Source organism: Pan troglodytes, chromosome 20 (genome assembly GCF_028858775.2).
Source record: "Pan troglodytes isolate AG18354 chromosome 20, NHGRI_mPanTro3-v2.0_pri, whole genome shotgun sequence".
Classification (NCBI taxonomy): Eukaryota; Metazoa; Chordata; class Mammalia; order Primates; family Hominidae; genus Pan; species Pan troglodytes.
Window position 1 is genome coordinate 58915357 of NC_072418.2, and position 23742 is coordinate 58939098.

The following is a 23742-nucleotide window of genomic DNA, read 5'->3' on the forward strand; positions in this document are numbered from 1 at the left end:
ATTGTGTATATGTATCACATTTTCTTTATCCATTTGTCTGTTGATGGACACTTAGGTTCTTTCTGAATCTTAGCTATTGAGAGCAGAGCTACAGCAAGCATGGTAGTGCAGGCATCTCTTCGATGGACTGATTTCCTTTCTTTGGGGTATATACCAGTGGTGAATGGCTGGATCACATGGCAGCCTGAAAGAGCTGATTTTTCATCATTCAGGAATTTCATGAGCCAGTTGTTAAACGTTTTTAAAAATTAAATCATGGGCTTACAAATATATTAAACAACAAAAGTCATAGATTATCAAAATGCATTGTTTCCTAATCATTTTATGGTTCATTATTATCACTGCTAGGGTTCAGCAAACTTTTTCTATGACAAGCCAGGTAAGAAACACTTCTGGCCTCTGGGCCCATGCCATCATCATGATGACTCCATTCTGCTACTGCAGTGCTAAGGCTGCCGGAGTTCATAGGTAAACAAATGGATACAGCTGTGTTCCAATAAAACTTTATGAACACTGAAACATGAATTTAATATAATTTTCATATGTCACAAAATATTCTTTTAATAATTTTTTTAACCATTTAAAAATTTTTGTGGCGGCTGGACACCGTGGCTCATGCCTGTAATCCCAGCCCTTTGGGAGGCTGAGGTGGGTGGATCACCTGAAGTTGAGAGTTCGAGACCAGCCTGGCCAACATGGCAAAACCCCGTCTCTACGAAAAATACAAAAATTAGCTGGATGTGGTGGTGCGCACCTATAATCCTAGCTACTCGGGAGGCCGAGGCAGGAGAATTGCTTGAACCCGGGAGGCGGAGGTTGCAGTGAGCCGAGATCACGCCATTGCACTCCAGCCTGGGCGACAGAGGAAAAACTCCATCTCAAAAAATAAAAATAAAATAGGCCAGGCATGGTGGCTCACGCCTGTAATCCCAGCACTTTGGGAGGTCAAGGTGGGTGGATCACCTGAGGTCAGGAGTTTGAGACCAGCCTGGCCAACATGGTGAAACCCTGTCTCTACTAAAAATACAAAATTAGCCAGTTGTGGTGGCTCACACCTGTAACTCCAGCTACTCAGGAGGCTAAGGCAGGAGAATCACTTGAATCCAGGAAGCAGAGGTTGCAGTGAGGCAAGATCATACCATTGCACTCCAGCCTGGGCAACAAGAGCAGGACTCTGTCTCAAAAAATAAATAAATAAAATAAAATAATGTTTAATTTGAAAACATTCTTGGTTGATATGCTGTAGAAAACCAAGTGGCACTCCAGAGGAGGCCCACGAGCCACTGCTTGCTAGCTCCTGACCACTGCCCTGGGGCTGCCATTGTCTACTGTACCCATTTGGTGGAAACATGATGTCATGGTGCACTGCTCTGCACCTCCTCCCACTCCTGGCTCAGTGACCTCCCACTCTGAGCTGAAAATCAGCCATGGCAGAGGCATTTACACAGCAGGCACTGGCAAACACTGCACACCAGGACTCCCTTTTCCAGAACGGCAGTGGTTAGACATTTACTGCCATGCACCTACTCAGACTCTACTTTTTTGGTTTGTTTGTTTATATTCATAGGTTTTAGGGTACAGGTGATTTTTGGTTACATGGATAAGTTCTTTAGTGGTGATTTCTAAGACTTTAGTGCACTTGTCACCCAAGCAGTGTACACAGTACCCCATGTGTAGTGTTTTATCCCTCACCTCCTTCCAACCTTCACCCCAACCACAAGTCCCCAGAGTCTATTACATCATTCTTATGCCTTTGCATCATCATAGCTTAGCTCCCACCTGTAAATGAGAACATACGACGTTTGGTTTTCCATCCCTGAGTTACTTAGAATAATGGCCTCCAGCTCCATCCAAGTTGCTGCAAAAGACATCATTTCATTCCTTTTTCATGGCTGAGTTGTATTCCATGGTGTGTCTATACCACATTTTCCTTACCCACTCTTTGGTCAATGGGTACTTAAGTGGGTTCTGTATCTTTGCAGTTGTGAATTGTGCTGCTATAAACTGCCTGTGAAAGTGTCTTTTTCACATAAAGACTTCTTTTCCTCTGTGTAGATGCCCAGTAGTGGGATTGCTGGATCGAATGGTAGTTCCACCTTTAGTTCAGACCCCACTTTCCAGCCTTTCCATGTGCGAACCTTCTCTCAACAGAATTTGTATGATCTCTCATTTTGTTTTCATCTGCCAGCATTGCTCCTTTACATCCAACAGAGTTGAATGTAGCTTGGATAATCTCCGCATTTCATTACCTTTCTTGCACAGAACAGAAAGCTCAGGTGGCTGGAACCTGGAGGCGGTAAGCACAATGCTTCACTGAATGTCTTTATATAAACAGCCCACCTTGAGGCCGAAATCCAGCCCAAGAAGACAGTGGCCGTGAGACTCAGGAAAACTTCTCTAATGTCACTGGATCTCAGTTCTTCACCTTGATGATGACTGGCAAATAAATGCACAAAGTGTGAGTTAGACAGGAGAAATAAGCATTGAGGTCTATTGCACAGCAGGGTGACTATAACTAATAATAACCTATTATTTCAAGGTTGCTAACGGAGTAGATTTTTAACATTCTCACTACAAAAATAATTAAGTTGGTGAGATGATGGATGTATTAATTAGCTTGATTGATGCTTTCTATAATATACACATAAATGAAAATATTACATTGGACCCTATAAATATACACAATTATATTTTTCTAACTAACTTTTTTTGAAATTTGTATTTCAAGGAGCTGAATGGAAATAGTTAGAGCTCAGTCGTTATTGTATTCCAGTTGATGACAGCCCCAAGAGTGTGTTGGTTTTTGCTGATGACTTGGGAGGAAGTTCCTGAGCTTGGTGCAGGTGTGCTGGCCGGAAAGTTGGAAATAATCCCCCGAGTCTCTGCTGTGAAGACTGAGACATGAGACAGTGGAATCCAGGAGGCCCTACAGGTACCATTTTCCCCAGAACCATGGCTCAGCATTTGTGTCTGGCTTCTACAGGTTGGAAGACTGCTTGGCCACCCCTAGAATTTGGACTGATCTTGGCAATAATCTTCAAGGTAACGGACATCTAAAGACTCTCATACTAAGAAAAAACTCCCTGGAGAACTGTGGGGCGTATTACCTGTCCATGGCCCAGCTGGAGAGGCTGTCGTAAGTCTCCTTTCTAGTGGCTGTGGTTGTGGTTGTGGTGGTTGTTTGGTAGATTTAGTGCTTCTGTGAGAAAAGAAGTCATAGGGAAGGTACATGTATAGGAGCAAACATAAGTCTTGTGATCGATGTAATTATATAGATAGGTCAATAAGGGTCCAGCCAAGAATGAAAGAGAAATAACATATCTACATAAAAGTACGGATTTATACCTAATATTCTATATCAAGCATAATGAGTCCTATGTATCCATCATCCCGTTTATGAAATAGAACTCATCAGTTCTGTTTTCGCCTGTCCTCACTGGTTTTATTGACCCTGCCCCCGACCCCACTGTGATGACATATTGAATCAGGTTGATCAGGCTCCTTAATTTATGTATAGTATTAATATTACTACCCGTGTATCCTTAAACAGGCATCACATCGTTTTGTGTTGCTTTGAATTTTACATAAAAGGGCCGGGCACGGTGGCTCATGCCTGTAATCCCAGCACTTTGGGAGGCCAAGGCGGGCGGATCACCTGAGGTCAGGAGTCTGAGACCAGCCTGGCCAACATGGTGAAACCCCATCTCTACTAAAAATACAAAAATTAGCCAGGTGTGGTGGCACGCACCTATAATCCCAGCTACTCGGGAGGCTGAGGTAGGAGAATCCCTTGAACCCAGGAGACAGAGGTTGCAGTGAGCCGAGATCGCACCACTGCACTCCAGCCTGAATGACAGAGTGAGACTCGTCTCAAAAAAAAAAAAAAAAGGATTTTACATGAAAGTATCACCTGTGATGTGTTTTTTTCCTGATCTATATCTTAGTGTTCATCTGTTTAGTTGCTTCAATAGTTAATTCCTCTTCACTACAGAATGATATTGATACGAAGATCCAAGAATTTAGTTATTCATTCTACTCACAGTTGAGGTTTGAGCTGTTTCTAATTGTTGGCTACACACACACACACACACACACACACAAACACTGTGATGAACATTCTAAGAAAAGAATTGCAGGGCCTTGGTGAGTATTCATCTTCAGTTTTAGTAGGTTTGTTTCCAGAGTGTACCAATTGGCCAGAGCAATGGGTATGAAAGTGCTCCTAACTCCAGATCCTTATCCAAGTCTTACTATTATCAGTATTGTTGTTACTGATGTTGCCAATCTGTTGGGCAGGAAATGGTACCTTATGGTTTTAATTTGCATTTCCTTGATTACTAGCAACTATTTTTTTTATCATCTGACTGTTCATCTTAGTTTATCTAATTTGCATGTCTTCCCATGTATTTAATGGGTCTTTCCTTTTTTATAACTTCTGAAATTATGTCTCTTCCTCAGCCGTCTCCTTGTCTGCTATTTATTCTTTGATGGTCTCTTTCTCTTCCCTCTTAATCCCATATATTTATTTTCTATGTTTTAATTTTTTTTTTTTTGAGACAGAATCTTGCTCTGTTGCCCAGGCTAGAGTGCAGTGGTGTGATCTTGGCTCACTGCAAGCTCTGCCTCCCGGCTTCAAGTGATTCTCCTGCCTGAGCCTTCCGAGTAGCTGGGATTACAGGTGCCTGCCACCGCACTCCGCTGCTTTTTGTATTTTTAGTAGACACGGGGTTTTGCCACGTTGGCCAGGCTGGTCCTGAACTCCTGACCTCAGGTGATCCACCTGCCTCGACCTCCCAAAGTGCTGGGATTACAGATGTGAGCCACTGTACCTAGTCTTTTTTTTTCAGGTTTTAATTTTTATTTCAATAAGTTTTGGGGTAACAGGTGGTGTCTGGTTACATAAATAAGCTTTTTCATGATGATTTCTGGGATTTTTGCACGCCCAAAATCCAAGCAGTGTACACTGTACCCAATGTGTAGTCTTTTATCCCTTGCCACCCCCCAACCTTTCCCCCAAGTCCCCAAAGTCCAGTCTGTCATTCTTATGCCTTTGTGTCCTCATAGCTTAGCTCCCACATATGAGTGAGAACATATGATGTTTGGTTTCCATTCCTGAGTTACTTCACTTAGAAAAATAGTCTCCAATTCTACCTGGGTTACTGCAAATGCCATTATTTTGTTCCTTTTTGTGGCTAAGTAGGATTCCATGGTGTGTATGTGTGTGTGTGTGTGTGTGTGTGTGTGTGTGTGTGTGTGACATTTTCTTTATCCACTTGTTGATTTATGGGCATTTGGGCTGGTTCCATATTTTCGCAACTGCAAATTGTGCTGCTATAAACATGTGTGTGTAAGTATCTTTTTCATATAATGACTTCTTTTCCTCTGGGTGGATTCCCAGTAGTGGGATCTCTGCATCAAATGGTCACTCTACTTTTAGTTCTTTAAGGAATCTCCACACTGTTTTCCACAGTGGCTGTACTAGTTTACATTTCCATCAACAGTGTAAAAGTGTTCCTTTTTCACCAACACCTTTTTTTTATTGTTTGATTATAGCCATTCTTGCAGGAGTGAGGTGGTATTGCATTGAGGTTTTGATTTGCAGTTCCCTGATACTTAGTCATGTCAAGCATTTTTCCATTTGCTTTTTGGCCGTTTGTGTATCTTTTAGGAATTGTCTATTCGTGTCCTTAGCCCACTTTTTGATGGGATTTTTTTTTCTTGCTGATTTGTTCTTTGTAGATTCTGAATATTAGTCCTTTGTCAGATGTATAGATTGTAAAGATTTTCTCCCACTCTGTGGGCTGTCTGTTAACTCTGCTGATTATTTCTTTTGCTGTGCAGAAGCTTTTTAGTCTATCAGTTTTATTGATCCACAATGCCTTCATCCCACCATTCCCACATCGAAGCTGCTGTCCTTTCCTTGAAAGCTTGGAAGTCCTGAGTGGTGATGACAGAGGTGTGAGGATGCTTCTGCATCCAGAGGGAGAGCCCTGACTGAGAGGATCACCCTTCTGTGTGAGACAAAGACCCCTCTCCATTCAGTCATCTGTGTGCTTCTCTCCCATAGGATAGAGAACTGCAACCTTACACAGCTTACTTGTGAAAGCCTTGCCTCCTGTCTCAGGCAGAGTAAGATGCTGACCCACCTGAGCTTGGCAGAAAACGCCTTGAAAGATGAAGGGGCCAAGCATATTTGGAATGCCCTGCCACACCTGAGATGTCCTCTGCAGAGGCTGGTGTAAGTCCCAGAATGTTTTCTTCTCTGAATTCCCTGGAGCAGAACAGGGTGATGAAGAGAACATGTTATATATTCATTTATGTCACATATTTATTAAGTGCCTACTGCATGTTAGGCATGGTGCTAGCACTGAGGGGAAAAGCACAATAAAGAGGAGGGTTATTATTTCTGATTCAGAGACAAGTGATCTAGAGGCAGAGTTCTCAAACTGTGTACCAAGACACCCAGGAGTGAACTCAGAGGGACTGCAGGGTGTTTTAAATTTAAGGAATATTGACATCTATCTGTTCATCGCTGTAAGAACGACTACCTCGAGGTGTAAGAATTAAAGAAAGAGGAAAGAAACACAAAAGGTGGCTTGACAGTTAAGGACAGGTTTATTTTAGAGAAAACAGAACTGAGAGGGGCTTCTGGCCGAGTTAGGTCAGAGCTACACTCTCTTATAGACTAAGAGTTTTTAAAGATTCAGGGTGGGAATATTTATCAGAGGCTTGGACTGCTTCTGTGACTCTTGGTTGTGCTTATCTGGGAGGGAGAGTTGTGTGTCTGTTCCCATACATCCTTCTGCAGCTGCAGGCATATCCCCTGAGTCTGCTTTTAGCTTCCCTATCTTAGTGCACCTGAAGAGAAAGGAATGTGCTATTAAGGCTCACTGTTTTGGGAGGCCTGTAATCCCAGCACTTTGGGAGGCCTGTAATCCCAGCACTTTGGGAGTCCGAGGCGGGAGGATCACGAGGTCAGGAGATCGAGACCACAGTGAAACCCCGTCTCTACTAAAAATACAAAAAATTAGCTGGGCACAGTGGCGGGTGCCTGTAGTCCCAGCTACTCAGGAGGCTGAGGCAGGAGAATGGCGTGAACCCGGGAGGCAGAGCTTACAGTGAGCCGAGATCGCACCACTGCACTCCAGCCTGGGCGACAGCGTGAGACTCTGTCTCAAAAAAAAAAAAAAAAAGAAAAAGAAAAAAGGTCCACTGTTTTACTGGGGCTCATGGCATGAATGTGAAGTTTGGCAGTTACCCGAGAGACTTTCCCCCCACCTCCCTCTGTGCCAGAGCTGTCTTATCTGTGTTTTACTGTCTGTTGTTTCTGGCTGCTTGTAATTAGGAGAGAAATGATTTCCTTGAAATGCATGAGGTTAGAAAGGGAGCTGGAACTTAAAGTGGCAGTGTCTGTCCGAGATCACGGTGCTCCTGCTCTGTCACGAGGTAGTTCATTTTCACAGCTTGAAATCAGCCATGGCAGAAGTGTTTGCACCATGGAAACTGGCAATCACTACACATGAGGGCTTTTGTTTGTTTGCTCTAGAGAGCTGGTTTACTAGGACATCACCGAACCATAACCATCGAATCCTCTCTTTATTTCTTGTCTCACATGAGAATATGAGCTGCTAAAAGGCAGGGGCTCTGCCTGAGTGAATTCCCATCCCCTAATTCAATGCCCCAAGCATAGTAACTCTCAGCAAATGTTTGTGAAAGGCAAGAGGTGGTGCAAAATACCCCCTGAAACACTGATACTGTTAGTTCTCCAAAAAGAAGCAGGGAACGGTGCCACTGCTTTGGAAAGCAGCTTTGGCATTCCTCAAAAGGTGAAGCACAGACTTAATCCATGAGCCATCAGTCCTGCTTGTAGGTGTATCCACAAAAGAAATAAAAACCCACCTCCACATGAAAACCTGCACACAGTTCACAGCAGCATTATTCATAGTACTCATAACACCCAAGATCTGGAAACAACCTGTGTCTGTGCCCTGATGACGGCATAAAGAAAGTATGGTGTATTCACGCAATGGAATGTTATTTAATTGTTAAATGAAATACTGATTCATGCTACAGCATGGACGAATCTTCAAAATATTATGGTAGATAAAAGAAGGTAAATGCAAAAAGTCACATATTACATGATTCCATTTAAATGACATGCCAAAAATAGGCAAATCCAGAAAAAGAAAGCAAATTAGTGGTGTTAGGGTTGGGGTGGGTTGGGGGAGGAAGTGAGAAGTGGCTTCTAAAGTATCCAGGGTTTTCCTTGGGGGTGACAAAAATATTCTAAACCGAATTTACACAAATATTCTAAAATTGTGGTGATGATCGTACAACTTTATAAATAGACTGAAAACCAATATTTGGTACACTTTAAGTGGGTGAATTGTGTGGTATATTCATTGCATCTTGGTTACGCCATTATGCAAAAACAAAAAACAAACAAAAAACAAACAAACAAAACAAACAAAAACAGAACCCAAAAACAAAGAAGTAAAACCTAAGGGTGTTTTCGTTGTTGTTTTTTTTGTTTGTTTGTTTTTTAACCTGTGTTTCTTTGCAGGCTGAGAAAGTGTGACTTGACCTTTAATTGCTGTCAGGATATGATCTCTGCGCTCTGTAAAAATAAAACCCTGAAAAGTCTTGACCTGAGTTTTAATAGCCTGAAGGATGATGGGGTGATCCTGCTGTGTGAGGCCCTGAAGAACCCTGACTGTACATTACAGATCCTGGAGTAAGTGGCCCCTCGTCTCCTCCTGTGAGACCAGGAGAATCGTATATAAGCGTCTCTCAGGATGGAGTATATAACAGGAAAGGGCTGTCTTCTTAAGTTTCTGGATTGTTCCCTCCATTGAATTGGAGAACTGGGAAGCTTCTGAGCCGTGGTTCTCAAAGTGTGGATCAGCAGCAGTTTCGCCTGGGCAGGACACACACAAATTTTGGGGCCCCACTTCGGACCTAGGGAACCAGAAACTCTGAGGGTGGGATGCAGCAATCTGTGTTAACAATTGTTTTAGAAAATATTCTTCCAGTTGAATAAAAGATAACAAAGAGTTTGTCAATTTTAGACTGATTTCTGAGATGACTGGTCTTCTGAAATTGAATTTTACACTTAGGAGATATATATACACACATATATGTATATAAAGATACATATATACATATATACGTATATAAAGATGTATCTAAAGATACAGATATATGCATATATATGTATATAAAGATACATGTGGCCAGGCGCGGTGGCTCACGCCTATAATCCCAGCACTTTGGGAGGCTGAGGGGGGCGGATCATGAGATCAGGAGATCGAGACTATCCTGGCTAACACGGTGAAACCATGTCTGTACTAAAAATACAAAAAATTAGCTGGGCGTGGTGGCGGGCGCCTGTAGTCCCAGCTAATTGGGAGGCTGAGGCAGGAGAATGGTGTGAACCTGGGAAGCGGAGCTTACAGTGAGCCGAGATAACACCACTGTACTCCAGCCTGGGCCACAGAGTGAGACTCTGTCTCAAAAAAAAAAAAAAAAAAGATACATATATACATATATATGTATATAAAGATACATAAGATACATATATATGTATATACGTATATAAAGATACATAAGATAGGTATATACATATATAAAGATACATAAGATACATATATACATATATACAGATACATAAGATACATATATACGTATATATGTAAAGATACATAAGATATCTGCATATGTGTACACATATGTACAGACACATATATACTTATTTTATAAATATTTATATGTAGATACTTATTTTATATATTATACATATAAGTAATATATTATTTATATATAAGTATATATAAATATATAAAATAAATATGAATATATTATATGTAAATATACAATATATTATACATTATATACTTACATATTATGTTGCATATTATATATTTATATATACATAATTTATATTATATAAATATATGTATTATATATAATATTAAAATATATATTAATTATATTAATATATTTATATATGAAAATATATAATGTATATATTTCCCTGTTTTTTGTGGTCTCTTTGCTAACATGTATACCAGCCAGTGATATAAAAGCATTCGTTCTGTTTTTAATTCTTTGGTTACCTTAAGTATTTGGAAAAGACTTGTAAACATCTCCTCTCATGATCAAAAAATGAATCTAATTTTACCTCTTTCAATCCAAATTTTTTGCTCTCCATTAGCATAGTCTTGGTATTTAATCTAGCTCATTTAAATTATTGTCTTGTAGAACATCTTTCATTTCCAGGATTAGTTTGGATAATGGTGTTCATTTTTGTTGATGATTTGCTTCTCAAATGAAATTCAGTATGAATTCACTGCCAGTCATGATTCTTTGATGCCTCAAATCTAGTTTGGGTTTTAAATGTTGATTTATCTCTTAGATTGAGTGAAATATATTTTCAGGTAGAAAAGAACTTTCTATACTTGAAAGTGTTTATGCAGTATTTTCTAAGCCTTTGCTTGTATGAGATGATTATTATTTTTTTCAGATCACAAAATTAATTTTATGTTTCCAGTATACCTGTGGGGCTAACAAGACAATTATCTGCTTTGGGTCCTTTTCATCCACCTGTCCCCTTTGGGTTTGCTGTTTAATTTTTTTTAAATTTTTTTATTATACTTTAAGTTTTAGAGGGGGGAGGGATAGCATTTGGAGATATACCTAATGTTAAATGGTGAGTCACTGAGATTATTTTTTTAATCTAGTTTTGGCCATGAGCAGTAACTTGGCTCAGTGTAAAATTCATGGACCCTATCTGTCTTAGTCTGTTTTCTGCTGCTTATAACAGAATACCTGAAATTGCATGACATATAAAGAAAAGGACTGTGGAGGCTGAGAAGTCCAAGGTGGAGGGGCTGCATCTGGTGAGAGCCTTAGTGCTGGGGGGATTCTCGGCAGGGTCACTAGTGAGTCACTGAGCATGCTGTATACTGGCTCAGATCTCTTTCCCTCTTCTTATACAGCCACTCATCCCACTCCCATGATAACCCGTTAACCCATTAATCTAATAATCCATGAATTTTACTCTTCGTTCAAGGACTTTTATGGGCCGGCATCATATTTATGATACACGGCACCTCTTTGAGACATGGTCACTTATTTGTAGATGTGCCTCCCCAACTTTTCAGTGAGTACTGTGTGGGAGGGCAAAGTGACTTACTTATAGAAGGATTTGAGCTGGGTGTGGTGGCGTGTGCCTACAGTCCCAGCTGCTAGGGAGGCTACTAGGTAGTAGGATTGCTTGAGCCAAGGAATTTGAAGCTACAGTGAGTCAGGGTCACACCACTGCACTCCAGCCTGGGCAACAGAGTGAGACTCAGTCTCCAAAAAAAATTTTTCTTAAAAAGATCCAAACACCTGGCCCATTAGGACAATAAAACCGTGCTATTTGAATACATGTATTTTGTTACCTGTCTCCTCCCTCAATACCCTGCCCAGTCAACTGTGAGTTACAGGAAGGCAAGGATGGTGTGTGTTGCTCACGCTTGTGTCAAAAATGTCCACTAGGTGGAATCAAATATCTTTTGAATGAATGAAGTAGGTATAAGCCATTTTTGAAAGATATACTTGGCTCATAAATTCTTAGAGTGAGGAATACTATAGCCTGCTCTGAAATCACCAAAAGGACACAAAGAAACTGATTGACTACAGGTGAATAGACCATAGTTGGAACAACATTACGCATTCCTGTCAGTGTGATTTCTTGGCTGTAAGCTGTCACACTGGCTGAGCTCTCAGATGAGTCATGATGACTTCTCTGCTGTCTGTTTCTGTGTCACAGGCTGGAAAACTGCCTGTTCACCTCCATCTGCTGCCAGGCCATGGCTTCCATGCTCCGCAAAAACCAACATCTGAGACATCTGGACTTGAGCAAGAATGCGATTGGAGTCTATGGTATTCTGACCTTGTGTGAGGCCTTCTCAAGCCAAAAGAAGAGAGAAGAGGTCATTTTGTAAGTCTCCACCGGGTTTCCTGTGCAAAACCTACCACACAAGAGAAGCTCCTTGTAAAACGTGAGATGCTGGGCTGGGTGTAGTGGTGCATGCCTGTAATCCCAGCACTTTGGGAGACTGAGACAGGCAGATTGCTTGAGTCTGGAGTTCAGACCAGCCTGGGCAACATTGCAAAACCCTGTCTTCCACTAAAAAATAGAAAAATTAACTAGGCATGGTGGTGCATGCCTGTAGTCCCAGCTACTCAGGAGGCTGAGGTGAGAGGATCACTTGGGCCCAGGAGGTTGAGGCTACAGTGAGCCATGATCACACCACTGCACTCCAGCCTGGGCAACAGAGTGAGACCCTGTCTCTTAAAATAGAAAGTGAGATTGTGGACCTGGAATGCTATTGTTTCAGGTGTTGCTACCATTCTGCTTTTGTTTCCTGGGGATTTATATTTCCCTTAATGTAGCTGTTCAAACCCCCAACTCCCACTTTTACCTAAAGGAACCATTAACTGGGATTCTCCTATCTGATATCTTCTTTCTTGTCTTTGTCTTCTCTTTTCTTCATTTCTTCACCTTTTCTTCCTGAACAGCTGAGTTTGTTGCTATCACTTACCAGCTATATAGCCATGAACAAGTTAATCTTTCTGAGCCTCAATTTGCTAATCTATAAAATTGGGATGGTGTCTTCTCCCATGGAGATTTTATGATGACTGAAAGAAAAGTCACACATACGGCACTTAACACAGTGCCTAACACATGTTCTCAACCAGTGGTGGGTTCTGGGTGAAAGATACAATTTTTCCTGGTGTATGAGTTGTCTATTGCTATGCAGTGAATTACCTCAACGCTTAGTAACTTAAAGCCACATAAAGGCGTATTGTCTTACACAATTTCTGAGGGTCAGAAATACGACAGCGATGTAACTGGGAGGTTCTAGCTCATGGTATCTCCCGAGGTCTCAGTTGAGCCACTGGCTGGGGTTTGATGAGGGCTGTTGAATCTGCTTCCAGGCTCACTTGTGTGGCTGTGGGCAGGGGGGGCCTCAGTTGTTCTCCAGGGAGTTGCTCATGACATTGCACCTGGCTTCCTCCAGAATGAGAGGCTGAGAGAGGCAGAGGCAGAGGGAGACGGTGGCAGAGAGAGATGACTGACAGCTCAAAACAGAGCCACAGTCTTTTATTACTTAATCTTGAAAGTGGCGTCCCATCACGTCTGCCTTGTTTTATTGGCCACAGTCCAGCCCTGGTCCAGTGAGAGAGGGAGCCATCCAAGAGTGTGATTCGTAGGAGGAGGGATCATGGGGGCTGTCTTGGTTGAACCCCAAGGCACTTTGAATTCATTCCTGAGCTCCTAAGAGTGCTCCTATTCATCTTGACCTACTGCATGGGGCCATGGTGGTCTCCTAGGTGGTAAATTTCTGTTCTAGAGGTTCTGTCTCTTTGTTTTGGGGCTGCAAAAGAAAACCAAATGTAAGAAAACAAAACCTTGTTTTTATCCTTCCCAGGGAGAAGAAAGACAGCAATGAAGTGGATATGCTGGCAAGACTGGAGGGCCCTGTAGTGGAAGGAGACTTCCTGAAGATGATACAGGACTGGAATTCTTAGTGCTGTGATGAAGCAATAGAGATGAATCGATCTGGACCCTCTGGTGACTGATCTGGTGGCCCTCTGGGTATTTTTTTTTTTTTCCTAATGAGAAATTGGGAAACAGTTGCCTATTTTGTGGGCCGTCCTGACTCTGGAATGGCTCCATTCGTTCTGGGAACTGGTGTAGGGCATGACCTCCAAATAGCTCCATCAATGTTACGGAGTGTCATGTGTTAACACATAGATTAGTCACTGCATTGGGGGCACCAAGGTAAGGTGAGTTCCAACCCACATCTACTCCTGGCTACCAGAATGTCTTTGAATACGTCATGTAAACATCTCTTGGAGATATGTCTGCATATCTTCAAGGGTATTAGAAAAATTTAATTAAAAATATGCATGAATGCAATTTGAGATTTTTTGGAGTGTGATTTATTTACCAATAGACTGGTCCATCAACTGTTAAGGAAGAAACCTGTTCTTAACGTGTCTGGGGAAAGTGTGCACAAGGAACTTCTAAGGAAGATAATAAATGTAGCAAGTACTGGAAAAAGGAAATCACCTCACGTTTAAGGAGCTCTAAAAATGAAGTGTTAACTCTTAACTTTTTAAGGTCCTAACTAACTACTACATTCTTAAATTAGTTATGGCAGCATTTAAAACTCAAAGATCTAGAAAGCAATCACAATGGTTTTTTTTTCCCTTCTGAAACAGCCATCTTTTTACAACGTAATGATCAGGTATCATCCAGGTTGGTTTCTCTTGTTTTTTGTTTTTTTTTTGAGATGGAGTCTCACTCTGTCACCACGCTGGAGTGCAGTGGTGTAATCTCGGCTCACTGCAACCTCCACCTCCTAGCTTCAAGTGATTCTCCTGCCTCAGCCTCCTGAGTAACTGGGACTACAGGTGCGCACCACCACTCCCGGCTAATTTTTTTGTATTTTTAGCAGAGACGGGGTTTCACCATGTTGGCCAGGATGGTCTTGATCTCTTGACCTCGTGATTTGCCTGCCTTGGCCTCCCAAAGTGCTGGGATTACAGGTGTGAGCCACTATGCCTGGCCCAGGTTGATTTCTTAATTCTGAAGAAATTTTATTTCAAAAGCCAGAGCAGTTGGGGTCTTCAACCTCCACCCTAGCAATCCCACTGCTACGTATATACCCCAAAGAAATCAGTAAATCAGAGAGATATCTGCACTTCCATGTTTATTGCAGCACTATTCACAATAGCCAAGATTTGGAAGCACCTAAGTGTCCATCAACAGATGAATGGATAAAGAAAACGTGGTACTTACGCACAATGGAGTACTATTCAGCCATGAAAAAGAAACTTCAGTGTAGAAACAATAGTATCATAGAAACAGCACACTGGTGCTCAGGTATTGTTTTCTAAGTACCGTTCCTCATTAAAGGAACCAAGAATCTTCAGAGAAAGAGCTGACTCCACAGTTGGTGCTGGGAATGTACAGAATGGGCTTGGAACATCTTGTGCCAGAAGTAAGACAATGCTCAGAGAACAATGGGGGCCAGGCCAGTGGCTTGCACCTGTAATCTCAGCACTGTGGGAGGTTAAGGTGGAGAGTTGCTTGAGCCCAAGAGTTAGCGACCAGCCTGGGCAACATAGGGAGTCCCCATCTACATTAAAAGATGTTTTACAAATCACCTGGGCATGATGGCGCATGCCTGTGGTCCCAGCTATTTGGGGGGCTGAAGTGGGAAGATCACTTGAGCCCAGAATCTCAAGGCTGCAGTGAGCCATGATGCATCACTGCACTCCAGCCTGGGCAACAGAGTGAGACCCTGTCTCTGAAATAATAATAATAATGGGGACATAGCAATAGGAACAAGGAGGCTGATTGAATGAGTTCCCACCGGCCAAATCTGGAATAATTTAATCATCAAACCAAATAATGGTAGAAATGTGGATGACAGTCGTGAGATCTTGGTTCCTGTCTTCATTTAAAAGAATTTAAACAACAGATACACAGCAAAGGAGACGCAGCATAGGGCAATTGCGAAAGAAAAAGAATATTTTGAAAGTAGGCCGGGTGCGGTGGCTCACTCCTGTAATCCCAGCATTTTGGGAAGCTGAGGCAGGTGGATCATCTGAGGTCAGGAGTTCGAGACCAGCCTGGCCAACGTGGTAAAACCCCATCTCTACTAAAAATACAAAAATTAGCCGGGCTTGGTGGTGCATGCCTGTAGTCACAGGTACTCGGGAGGCTGAGGCAGGAGAATTACTTGAACCCAGGAGGTGGAGGTTGCAGTGAGCCAAGATTGTGCCACTGCACTACAGCCTGGGTGACAGAATGAGACTCCATCTCAAAAAATAATAATAAAAAAAGCAAATAAATGAATGACGAAATGTGGTGTTAGAGAAACCATCAGAAGGTGCTGAAACCAGTAGATGGAGACTCGATGTACTCACATGAGTCTTTAAGGTTCTCCCCAGAAACTACATGTGAATTACAAAGTAAGAGTAGTGGGAAAACAGGGTACATGGTGCCTTAGCCAAGTACTCAAAGTTAACATCACCAATAAGAAGACAAATGGATATCATGTGCCTGTGGATGGAACGTGCTGAGATAAACACGGCAGGGCCTCAGTGACATGACACAACAAGAACACAAAGTTGGCAGGAACTATTTCAGATTCAGGAAGACCAACCTAGTAGATGCAAAAAAAAAAAAAAAAAAAAAGATAAAATTCAACATCAATTTGCAATTTTTAAAAAACACTTGGCAAACTTGGAACTGATGGTGACTTATTTAATTTGAGGAAGGGCTTCTAAAAAATTACTGCTAACATGCTTATTGTTAATTTAATCTAATATTTCACTATTTGTGAAAATTCTTTCCCTAAGATAAAAATGAGAGCAAAAAACCCAACCACTATTACAACTTTTATTTAACTTTGCACTGGAGGTCCTAGTCAGTGTAACAGGGCAACAAGAGGAATAATAAACACAACATTATAAAGATGGAAATAAAACTGTCATTTTTCACAAACAATGTGATTACATACATAGAACAAGAACTGATAATCCTGGTAAACCCTGGGGATTAAAAAATAATAATTAAAAAGTGAATTAGTAAGATCCCACACACAACAACTCGATATATGAAAATAAAATGTATTACTATGTACTATTAAGCAGTTTTTAAAAGCATAAAATTTCTTTTATACTGGTGTCAATAATCTCAAATAGGAATAAACAATAACAGTTGTGGCCGGGCGCAGTGGCTCACGCCTGTAATCCCAGCACTTTGGGAGGCCGAAGCAGGGGGATCACCTGAGGTCAGGAATTTGAGACCGGCCTGGCCAACATGGAGAAACCCCGTCTCTACTAAAAATACAAAATTAGCCAGGCGTGGTGGTGCATGCCTGTGGTCCCAGCTACTTTTGAGGCTGAGGCAGGAGAATCCCTTAAACCTAGGAGGTGGAGGTTGTGTTGAGCCGAGATCGCGCCATTGCACTCCAGCCTGGGCAACAAGAGCAAAACACTGTCTCCAAAAAAAAAAAAAAAAAAAACAGTTGTGCCATGGCCAGGCCCAGTGGCTCACGCCTGTAATCCCACCCCTTTGGGGGAGGCCAAGTGGGGAGGATCACTTCAGCCCAGGAGTTCGAGGCTGCAGTAAGCCGTGCTTGCACCACTGCACTCCAGCCTGGGCAACAGAGTGAGACCCTGTCTCAAAAGAAAAAATTAAAGAATACCTAATAAATGGAGAAATATACAAACTTCATGAATGGGAACACTGTCTTTCAAAGATGACAATTTTCCTTGGCTGTATTCATAAAGTTATTGCAATTACCATAAAATTCCCAAAGTACTCTAGTGGAAATTTACAAGCAAATTCTAAAGTATATGAAGAAATGTGGCCAAGCGTGGTGGCTCACACCTGTAATCCCAACACTTTGGGAGGCCCAGGTGGGCGGATCACAAGGTCAGGAGTTCGAGACCAGCCTGACCAATATGGTGAAACCCCGTCTCTACTAAAGATACAAAAAATTAGCCAGGCATGGTGGCACGCACCTGTAATCCCAGCTACTAGGGAGGTGGAGGCAGGAGAATCGCTTGAACTGGGGAGGCGGAGGTTGCAGTGAGCTGAGATCATGCCATTGCACTCCAGCCCAGGTGACAGTGTGAGACTCTGTCTCAAAAAAAAAAAAAAAAAGAGAAAAGAAAAAGAAAAAAAAGAAATGCAAAGAGTTCAGGATAACTAGCACAGTATGGTATTTTCCATACATTTAATTAGAGATTGGAGAAATATACTAGGGAAACAGAATAGAGTCCAGAACAGAAGGGCATAAACATGATCACGTGACTTCTGACAAGCTGACATTACAAAAGACTAGGGATAGAGTGGTATTTTAACACATGGTGCTAAATTGATTGTTCCTACATAGAAGAAAAAAATCTGAATTCCTACCTCATACCATATACAAAATTAATTCCAAGTATAGTATAAATCTAAATATGAAAGGAAAGACACTACACTTTCTAAAAGTTAACTAATCAGAAGACCTTCATGACCTAAGGAGAGACGATAAATTATAAAATGCATTCACCATAAATTCTTCAAATGGAATTTTCAAACACATTTGGCCAGGCACACTGGCTCATGCCTGTAATCCCAGCACTTTGGGAGGCCGAGGCGGGTGGATCACCTGAGGTCAGGAATTCGAGATCAGTTTGGCCAACATAGTGAAACCCCATCTCTATTAAAAATTTGAAAATTAGCCGGGCATGGTGGTGCACACCTGTAGTCCCAGCTTCTCAGGAGGCTGAGGCAGGAGAATTCTTTGAACCCAGGAGGCGGAGTTTGCACTGAGTACTCCAGCCTGGGTCACAGAGCAAGACTCCACATCAAAAAAAACTAAAAATAAATACATGGGACTTTATCAAAAGTATAAACTTCTGTTTCAAGATTACTAAGAGAGTACATTTCAAGTGTTCTCACCAAAAAAAAAATAAGTATTCAAGGCAATGGATGTGTTTGTTAGCTTGATTTAATCATTTGACATTGTATACATAGAAGATCACACTGGATCCCAGGAAAATATACAATTATAATTTGTCAATACACAAAAAGTTAAAAAATGCCAAGTGCAACTTCCGGATTATGTAAAATAAGGGCACCCAACACACACACACACTCACACACACTATCATACACAGTCTCTCACACACACACACTCTCTGTCTCACACACACTGTCTCTCTCACACCCACTCTCACACACAGTCTCACACATTCTCTCACACACATACACACTGTCTCTGTCTCACACATTCTCTCTCTCACACACACATGCACTCTCTCACACACACTCACACACACACACACACACACTAATTGCTTCAGGACAGCCAGCTGAAGGCTGTGAGCATCTGGGCGCCCTCAGCACAGGTGTGTGGGGGTAAAGGCAGCCTCTTGCCAGCAGCAGCACCTGTAAGTGGTGCACACAGGTGCAGAAAAGTGCCTGTTCCCTGGGGCTGGTGGTTCAGAGCCGGTTGCAGCCAATGAGCAGCAGCAACATCACTGGCTCAGCGCTCCCCAGGAACTATCGCCACGTGGGCGTGGAGCTGGGCGTGGCCTTCTTTTTTCCGTGATTGCCAGCTGGCCCAGAGCTGGACCTGCTCTTGGAGGTGAGGTGGGAAGCTGGTGAGTATTCCTCCTGTCTTGCTCTCTGCCCTTCCCGCTTTTGTTCTCCACTGCTGATTAGAACCCGCGTATTGAGCTTACTAGGTGCCCCCACCCTCTCCCTTCTGGCTGCTCAAAGCCCAGGACCAGAGGATTCCTTGAAAGAACAAAGTCCAGTTACCCCATTTTGCTGAAAAGATCTTCCTCTAAAACCTCATATTTACTTGGGGTATTTAGGTGAGTTGTCCTTTTCAGACATTCGGTCTGAAATACTGTACAGAGGGCTGGGTGCAGTGGCTCACGCCTATAATCCCAGCACTTTGGGAGGCCGAGGCAGGTGGATCATCTGAGGTCAGGAGTTCAAGACCAGCCTGGCCAACATGGTGAAATCCTTATCTCTAATAAAAGTACAAAAATGAGCTGGGCGTGGTGGCATGTGCCTATAATCCCACCTTCTAGGGAGGCTGAGACAGGAGAATCGCTTTAACCCAGGAGGCAGAGGTTGCAGTGAGCCAAGGTCACGCCACTGCACTCCAGCCTGGGCGACAGAGTGAGGCTACGTCTCAAGTAAAAATTAAGTACAGAGTAGGGGGTACTGCAACTTGAATGTCAGGATTAGCTAATGTCTGGTCTGCATTTGGTAGGAGTCCAGAGGGTGTTTTGGTGCTAATTGTGCAAATACTATGGTTAACCGTAACTTAGTTATTGAAATGCCATATAATTCTGACAGTGTTGTTTGTCCTGTTTACCGAGGGAGGAAGCTGAGCCCCAGATAAGTTAAATGGCTTGCCTGGGGTAGAAAGCAGCAAATCATTCAAAGCTGGGTCTGAGACTTCAAGCCCTATAATCTTAACTGCTTCTTTCTAATCATTCAGGACACCTGGGTAGAAAGGTGAGGTGGGAGGGGTATGGTCTGTAGAAAAAGCATAGAGACAAAATGCAAGCTTAGGGAAGTCACTTATCCTCAGAAAATAACCTCAACCAACAGCCTTCCTTTACCTCCCTCCAGCTGTATTCCTGCCTGGACTCGAATAACTAGCTTCTCCCCAACTCCTCACCCACCCGACTTCACGGGAAAAAGTGACTGCCTATCCCAGATTAATCCTTACGCCGTCCAGTCATTTTTCTCTGGGGCTTGATTGATCAGTTCCCACTCTGTGACGACTGGCAAATACCGGGCGTTATCCTGTATGCATTAACGTACTTTCCCCTGAAACAGAGCAACCCGGTCAACACCACAGAACCTCAGCTTTGAACCCTGGAGTGAGGACGGTGATGCCCTTTGTATATTAATATGCTATGTAAGGCTGGGCGTGGTGGCTCACGCCTGTAACCCAGCACTATGGGAGGTCGAGATGGGCAGATTACCTGAGGTCAGGAATTCCAGACCAGCCCGGCCAACATGGTGAAACCCCGCCTCTACTAAAAAAAAAAAAAAATACAAAAAATTAGGCGTGGTGGTGGGCTCCTGTAATCCCAGCTGCTCAGGAGGCTGAGGCAGGAGAATCACTTGAATCTAGGAGGCAGAGTTTGCAGTGAACTGAGATCACGCCATTGCACTCCAGCCTGGGCGACAGAGCAAGACTCTGTCTCAAGAAGAAAAAAAAAAAATACATATACACATAAATATATATATGTGTGTATATATATATATGCTATATAAAGCTTAAATGAAATGCTTTGAGTCACCTAAGACAGGATATAGACAAAGTCTTCATCGTCTTCTTGCTTCTTCTACCTTTATTTATTCTCAGCTCTGAATGTATGAACCTGCTCAATCACCTCATCTTAAAATCACTGTCTCTAGGCCATACTCATTTCCTTACCCACCCCTGAGGCTTTTGTTGGTTTTTACAGCCCTAGTTCACGTCTTGGTCCTCCAGCCCCTTTAAAGGATTGTGTAGAGCGGTAAGGGAAATGTTTAATTCAAATTACGTGTATATAGAAGTGTTTAGATATGACAGTCCGAAATTCGTTCTTTCTCAAATAATCTTCCTTCTTAATTTCATTGCCTAAGTTGAGAGTCTTTGTCTTCTGTGTTTTGCTTTCAATTTCCATGTATCCAGGTGGTTTATGTTAACTCAGAAGGGGGAGAAAAACCTAGAAAATCTTAATTGTTCTGTGGTCAGGATGTAAGCTTTTAAACGTGTGCTCAGAAATAAGTATTTTTCCATTTACCAATAGTCAATATTGTCCCTAAATAGTTATAGGAATGTGTAGAAAAGCTTATTTTCTTGCTATGGTTCTATTTTGAGCAATACAGCACATAAACTTCAATGTTCTATCATCAGTGTTCATGTGTACCTAGTTTTTTGGTCTTCCATGGATGGGTAATTGTAAGAATACCTCAATTGTTTTGATGAAATTCATTTATGTCTACTTATCTTCTACTAAAATGATTTTTTAATGGGAGGTACTTTTTAGTATTTGGTGATTTTTGGTGTGTGTGTGTTAGACAAAGTCTCCCTCTTTCGCCCAGGCTGGAGTGCAATGGCGTGATCTCTGCTCACTGCACCCTCCGCCTCCCAGGTTCAAGCAATTCTCCTGCCTCAACCTCCCGAGTAGCTGGGATTACAGGTGCCCGCCACCACGCCTGGCTAATTTTCATATTTTTAGTAGAGACGGGGTTCCCCCATGTTGGCCGGGCTGGTCTGGAACTCCTGACCTCAGATGATCCACCCACCTCAGCCTCCCAAAGTTCTGGGATGACAGGCGTGAGCCACTGCGCCCGGCCTTTTTCAGTATTAATTTGAAAGAGCAGCAATACGAGAAGGTGTGGCGGGAAGTGTGTCCTTCCCTGCCCCCGTAGTGTCTCTTCCCTATTTTCTGCTCATCACCCAAAGACATTCTGCGCACGTGTATGGCGTTAAGAGCCTTACAGATGGGGCAACTTTCTGTGCTGATTGTTGTGCGTTTTTAAGGATGCAGGGCACGTTGGTGCTTAACTTAACCCACCTGTTATTAATCGACTCCTAAATGGTCTTCAGTCTAGCTGTTTTACACACGGCTGGGTCTAATTGTATTTAAAATGGATAAAGATTGCTAAAGTACCGTCCAAAAAGATGGCACCCATTTACACTTCCACTAATGTAGGAGCACCTTTTCCCTCACCCATCACAAAGCAGGGTCCAGTGACACATTGTGGACATTGTCAGCCTCACATGTCAAACGTGGTACATCATTTTGGCTATTTACCTTATCAGTAATATTTTTTTTTAAAGTACATTTAAAAGTCATGCCGTTTCTTTTTTTTTTTTTTTTTTTTTTTTTGAGACATTGTCTTACTCTATGCCCAGGCTGGAGTGCAATGGTGCGATCTCAGCTCACTGCAACCTCTGCCTCCCGGGTTCAAGCAATTCTCCTGCCTCAGCCTCCTGAGTAGCTGGGACTACAGGCACACGCCGCGATGCCCGGCTAAATCACGATGTCCGGCTAATTTTTGTATTTTTAGTAGAGATGGGGTTTCACCATATTGACCAGGCTAGTCTCGAGCTCCTGACCTCAGGTGATCCACCTGCCTCGGGATCCCGAAGTGCTGGGATTACAAAAGTCATATGCAGTTTTTTAACTCTTCAAAATCCTTCTAATAGGCTGGGCACAGTGGCTCATGCCTATAATCCCAGCACTTGGGGAGGCCGAGGCAGGTGGATCATTTGAGGTCAGGGGTTTGAAGACCAGCCTGACTAACATGGCGAAATCCCCTGTCTACTAAAAATACAAAAATTAGGCCGGGCGCGGTGGCTCACGCCTGTAATCCCAGCACTTTGGGAGGCCCAGGCGGGTGGATCACGAGGTCAGGAGATCGAGACCATCCTGGCTGACACGGTGAAACCCCGTCTCTACTAAAAATACAAAAAATTAGCTGGGCGCAGTGGCGGGCGCCTGTAGTCCCAGCTACCGGGAGGCTGAGGCAGGAGAATGGCAGGAACCCGGGAGGCGGAGCTGGCAGTGAGCCGAGATGGTGCCACTGCACTCCAGCCTGGGCGACGGAGCAAGACTCTGTCTCAAAAAGAAAAAAAGCCGGGCATGGTTGAGGGTGTCTGTAATCCCAGCTACTGGGGAGGTTGAGGCAGGAGAATCACTTGAACCCAGGAGACGGAGATTGCAGTGAACTGAGATCATATCACTGTACTCTAGCCTGGGCAACAAAAGCAAAACTCCATCTCAAAGAAAAAAAAAAAAAAATTCCGCTGAGCTGTTGATCATTACCATGGATTGGAAGAGCTGTTTACGTAATGCATTCTTTGTCATGTCTCAAATTTATTTGCAGCAGTTTTTTCAGCGGGACTTTAAAGATTTGTTTGTTTTTCTGGAGTGAGGAGGGTACTGTATTGAATTAATCTGTCATCTTGTCTCTTTTATACCATTTGATTGAGACCTTCTATTCCATTTGCTCATTATTTGGGGGCTAAATGTAAAGTAGGAATTCATGAACATAAATATTTCAAAATTTAGCCCCCGGAAATGGTGACCTTCTATCGTAGATGTTAAAGTGCAGCCTAGACATCAACAGAATGAATATCATTCTTCTTAGAA

At 42.7% G+C, this 23742-nt stretch overlaps 1 protein-coding gene across 1 annotated transcript in view; it reads left to right on the top strand.

Annotated features, from left to right (window-relative positions):
* Positions 1–20345, top strand: part of NLRP8 (NLR family pyrin domain containing 8) — a 40018-nt gene extending 19673 nt beyond the window's left edge. Inside the window, exons 6-10 of the mRNA XM_512922.6 lie at positions 2984–3136; positions 6068–6238; positions 8564–8734; positions 11816–11986; positions 20216–20345. Coding sequence (XP_512922.5) covers positions 2984–3136; positions 6068–6238; positions 8564–8734; positions 11816–11986; positions 20216–20345 — 796 coding nt within the window. The remainder of the gene's footprint in view (positions 1–2983; positions 3137–6067; positions 6239–8563; positions 8735–11815; positions 11987–20215) is intronic.
* The last annotated feature ends 3397 nt before the right edge of the window (positions 20346–23742 follow it).